General features: G+C 31.2%; 1 protein-coding gene across 1 annotated transcript in view; it reads right to left on the bottom strand.

The window, feature by feature from the left end:
* LOC107717151 (fibrillin-2-like) overlaps positions 1–5629 on the bottom strand; it is a 79796-nt gene that overhangs the window by 7122 nt on the left and 67045 nt on the right. Inside the window, exons 47-53 of the mRNA XM_016523815.1 lie at positions 5230–5382; positions 4083–4172; positions 3714–3833; positions 2306–2428; positions 2174–2210; positions 1991–1995; positions 1016–1141 (exon numbers count right to left, since the gene is read on the bottom strand). Of these exons, the coding sequence (XP_016379301.1) occupies positions 1016–1141; positions 1991–1995; positions 2174–2210; positions 2306–2428; positions 3714–3833; positions 4083–4172; positions 5230–5382 (654 nt within the window). The remainder of the gene's footprint in view (positions 1–1015; positions 1142–1990; positions 1996–2173; positions 2211–2305; positions 2429–3713; positions 3834–4082; positions 4173–5229; positions 5383–5629) is intronic.

Genomic DNA, 5629 nt, shown 5'->3' with positions numbered 1-5629 from the left:
AGCACGTGCTGGAGATTTACTACTAATCACAGAACCGGCTTTACTGACGAAATTCGCATGAAAATCGCATTCGATTTTTTTGCCCAGCCCTATCTATAGCACTTATTTAAAAACAGTACTAATATTAATATTATAATATCAATAATAATAAATTAAATGTTGTTATAGTTTTAGCATTCGGTTTCATGCGATTTGTGCACACATGTCCCCATTTGTTTATTTATTTTTTTCACAAAAAGGGACAGTGTACATTAATCAATATTCTTGAATGTAAATGTACTCAAATTAGCCCGAAGGCTAGTTTTCATTGGTAGTCCCTTTGCTAGATATTATTAGGCCAAAAAACTAGAGAAATAAAAGAAACACAATAGAAAAACAATAACAAAATACAACCAAAAATTATAAACAACTCTCTAAAATACAATTAAACAACAGATTATACAAAATGATAATAAGTGAATAAAAATGATATGTTAATGCCTGTTGTCAGCCACGTTCTGATTGGCCACTGACTCTTTCAGCTGCATTCTGATTGGCCACTGGCTCTTTCAGCCGCATTCTGATTAGCCGCTGGCTCTTTCAGCCACGTTCTAATTGGCCGCTGGCTCTTTCAACCGCATTCTGATTAGTCGCTGGCTCTTTCAGCCACGTTCTAATTGGCCGCTGGCTCTTTCAACCGCATTCTGATTAGTCGCTGGCTCTTTCAGCCACGTTCTAATTGGCCGCTGGCTCTTTCAACCGCATTCTGATTAGTCGCTGGCTCTTTCAGCCACGTTCTAATTGGCCGCTGGCTCTTTCAGCCGCATTCTGATTGGCCACTGGCTCTTTCAGCCATGTTCTGATTGGCCGCTAGCTCTTTCAGCTGCGTTCTGATTGGCCGCTGGCTCTTTCAGCCGCGTTCTGATTGGCCGCTGGCTCTTTCAGCCGGGTTCTGATTGGCCGCTGGCTCTTTCAGCTGCATTCTGATTGGCCGCTGGCTCTTTCAGCCGCGTTCTGATTGGTCGCTGGCTCTTACCGATGCACTCTGTGCGCGTGGAGCTCGGCTCGAAACCCTCGTTACATTCGCAGCGGTAGCTGCCCACGGTGTTGACGCAGCGGCCATTCTTGCAGATCCCCGGCTTGCTGCGGCATTCGTTCAGATCTGCCAGAGAGAGAGAGATGATCTGAGATGACTTATGCAACAAGACAGACGGCAACAGCACCATGAGCACATGCTATATAAAAATGACTAAATTACTTGTGTAAATTTAAATTATATCCAGTATGCAATACAGACAATGGTTTAGGTAACATCAAATAAAAATGTTACAGATTTTAATTGCATAATATTGGTCAAATTTGACCTATTATTACATAATTATATCAAATATAAATAATTCTTCTTCTTTTGATCATATTTCTTATTTATTTTACTTGCTTTAATATTGCATAAAATACAAGATTATTATTTATTATTATTATTAATACATCAATAAAATATAAATATTGTATGTATTTGTTTTATGCTGATTTTGCATACAATTTTAAATATTATTATTATTATTATTATTATTATTTAAAATGCATGTTAAAAATTTATCCTAGACAATATAATATCACTACATTCTCAATACTCCAATTTACATTAATATTACGTAACATTAAATTATCATTATTATTAATATTACTTATTTAGCCTAGTAAATAATTTGACAAAATACAATAGTTACTTCAGTCACTCCAATTTCTATCAATATTGCATAAAATACTGAAGTAGTATTTTTACTATACATGATTTTACTAAACAAATATTATATATTATTGTTTTATAATAATTAAATGAAATATTAAAGCATTATTATTATTATCATCATCATCATCATCATAAATAAATAAATAAATATTTAAAAAATGCATATGCAAAAAATGTACCCTAAGTAAATATAGTTTGATGAAATACAATATTTACTACATTCAGTGTTATGCCAGTAAAAACAAACCATATTTTTACATTTCCTGAAGAAAATGTTTTTGCTCATGCTAAATTATTAGTCACTATTAGTTTCTGCAATATTCTGGTCTTTTTCAGCAGTTTTCTCGTCCACCAGTTGAAAATCATGAGTCTGTTCTCTTGAATTATTTCTATTTCTATTTTTCTGATGACGACACACAGGCGTTGTTCTCTCTTTAGAGCTTGAGCTCGTCCAGCCCCTCCGCGCACTCGTCCTGGTCTGCAGAGAGAGAGAGAGAGAGAGAGGAGTAACGATTATCGCCTGCACTCGCGCGTGCGTGTGTGTATAATGATGATGTGGATCGTCATACGGACCTCGGCACATCCGGTTGTCATCACGCAGCACGTATCCCGTCGGACACATGCACTCGTACGAGCCGAAGGTGTTGACGCAGCGGAAAGCGCAGAGCAGCGGGTTCACCGCGCACTCGTTAATGTCTGAACACACAGAATAAAGACGAACACACAGACCGTAAGAGAAAACAACCACTTTATGAATGTAGTATATGACAAAAAAAACATGTTTATTTTATTTTCCAGTAGCAACATCTAAACAACCTTAAAACAAGCATCAACACACAGACCGTAAGAGAAAACAACCACTTTATGAATGTAGTATATGACAAAAAAAAAACACGTTTATTTTATTTTCCAGTAGCAACATCTAAACAACCTTAAAACAAGCATAATTTATTGAAGTGTAACTGTTTTAAGTGTTAAATGTGTTAATCTTTAAAGCAAAATTTATTTACTTAAGAAGCATAATTGTGTAATATATTAATACTTTATTAAGATGCATATAAAAAATGCAAAAACCCCTATAATTTAAGTGTTGACCGATATGTGTTTTTCAGGGATGATACCGATTATTACAGATCAGGTAGACTGATAACCGATATATATATATGTCTGGCATAAAAATTTAAATTAATGTCAAAATTAAGAATAACAGTAGCTTTGACAAAACTTTTTAAAAATGCTTTTGAATTATTTTATAGGCAAATGACCGATACCGATAGCCATAAAACGCTTAATATCGGCGCTGATAATCGGCCAGGCCGATAATCGGTTGACTCCTACTATAAATTATGTATCCATACAATTATGCTTCTTGGGTAAATACATCTGGTATTTTATATAAATAATGTAAAGTAAACAAATTTACACAAACACACACACACACATACATATAAAATATTAAAATCTTAATTATATGAAACATTTTTATAAAATTCATCAATATTGTTATTAAATTAAACAGTCATTAAAATAACTAAAGTTATTATAAAATTGTGAACAATTTATTATGTAAACACTTTATTACATTATAAATTTTTGTATAATTCAAAAATCAAAATTAAAATGACTAACATTTTTATAAAATTTAGAACATTTAATTATGAAACGATTTCAATGATCAAAATTAAATTGTATAAAATTTCTTATAAAATTGTATTTATGAAATATAATTTATAGAAAACATCTTAATGATTCAATATTTTTATTAAATTGCCAACATTAAAATGGCTAAATTTTATTGTAAAATTGTTAACAGTTTAATAATTGAACACTTTTTATTAAATGATTAAAATATTATTTATATATATATATATATATATTGTATTTTTTATATAAAAATATATGTATGTCTGTAAAACTGTTGTAATTTCTTTATTATTCACTTTTATTGTGGAATACAGTGTAGCTTATCTCCTGTCCGTACCTTCACAGGTCATCATGGGTCCGGGTTCGAATCCCTCCTGACAGGAACACTCAAAGCCACCAGGAACGTTTGAGCACGTGCCGTTTCCACAGGGGTTTCCGATCGAGCACTCGTCCGTATCTGTCCAATCAACCATCAGACCATCAGAAAGGTGCCGTTAATAACCCACATAACTAGCTAGTTCATCATTTGCTTGATACTTTACTTTTATTATGTCGTAAACTAAGGGATTTGAACCCACAACCTTCCCGCAGTCATCGAGAAGAGCGAGAACAGAGTGAATTGAGGTTAACTGGGACACTTTTAGCCAGTCAGAAGCAGAACTCGTCTCAATGAACGTGAGTTTGCGTAGTTTTATGCTGAACTCACCCACGCAGTTGATGCCGGTGTAGTCGAGGTTGTACCCGAAGGGACACTCGCAGCGGAACGAGCCGTCGGTGTTGATGCACAGGCCGTTATTTTTTTAATTAAATTATTCAACTCTGTTAGATTAAATGACCAAAATTAGGATTACTAAATTTTTGTTATAAAATTTTGAACTATTTAATAATTATATAAACAATTTGTATTATTCAACTTTCTGTTAAATTAAACAATCAAAAAAAGAGTAATTTTATAGAAAAAAACTGTATTAAATTATTCAACATTTTGTTCAATTAAATGGTCAAAATTACCAAATTACTATTTATTTTATAAAACTGACAACAGTTTATTTTATATTAAATACCTAATTTACCTTTTTTGTTCCATTAAATGATCAACATTAAAATGACTAAAATTTATACAAAAATTTTAATATTTTATTAATTAAGCTTTTTTAATGAAATTATTATTTATTGTTGCATATGAGAACAATTTATTAATTATACAAAACAACTGTATTAAAGTATGAACATTTTTTCGTTAAATGATCAAAATGAAAATGACTAAAATTTATTAAACTTAGAAGGGTATATGAATTATATAAAACATTAAATTATTTAATTTAGTAACATTTTTATGAAATTACTGTTTTTTTTTGTTAAATTAAACAATCAAATAATATTACAAATTTTAAATGATAAAAATTAAAATGATTAAAATTAGAACTATCTATTAATTACGTAAAACACTACTAAATTATTTCATTTAGTTACATTTTCATGAAACTATTTCCTTGTTAAATTAAATGATGAAAAATAATTACACATTTTAAATGATCAAAATTAAAATGACTAAAATGGATTAAAATTAGAACTATTTATTAATTATATAAAACATTAAATTATATCATTTAGTTACATTTTCCTGAAACTATTGTTTTTTGTTAAATTAAATGATCAAATAATATTAAATTTTTTTTTAATAGAATGTAGAACTATTTATTAATATACGAGACGACTGTCTTAAATTCTTAAAGCTTATTTTGTTAAATTAAACGATTAAAATAACAAAAATGTATCTGTAATAATTCGAATGATGTATCAATGCTACAAAGCAGTTTTTCTGAACTAGCTGAATAGTTTTGTTCCGTTACCCTCGGTCTCGCGCGGACACAGTTCGCAGGGGTCGCCCCATCCCTCGCCCGGCAGCAGGCTGCAGCAGCACTTGGCTTTGGTGGTGTTGAGCGGTTTGGGGACGGAGCATTTGCCCGCTTCAAACCGCGTGAAGCAGAAGCTCTCGCGCGTGTCTGACCACAAAAACACACATTCATGTGAGGAAATTACACAGAGCTGCTAAATACAGTAATATACCTCACTTCAAAGTGATGAATATTTTGATTTCATTTCTACTACTTTATACACATAAAATCATCATTATAAATGACAACATATTGTATAAAAATAATTTAAATATAATAAATAATTTTACAATAAAATAATATTTTTTATAAATATTTTACGTAACTCATACATTTATGCTAAATCTAATTAATC

Source organism: Sinocyclocheilus rhinocerous, unplaced genomic scaffold (assembly GCF_001515625.1).
Source record: "Sinocyclocheilus rhinocerous isolate Xijiao unplaced genomic scaffold, SAMN03320098_v1.1 scaffold1351, whole genome shotgun sequence".
NCBI classification, from domain to species: domain Eukaryota; kingdom Metazoa; phylum Chordata; class Actinopteri; order Cypriniformes; family Cyprinidae; genus Sinocyclocheilus; species Sinocyclocheilus rhinocerous.
The sequence above is the reverse complement of the archived record's forward strand: the minus strand, read 5'-3'. Positions and strand labels throughout refer to the sequence as shown.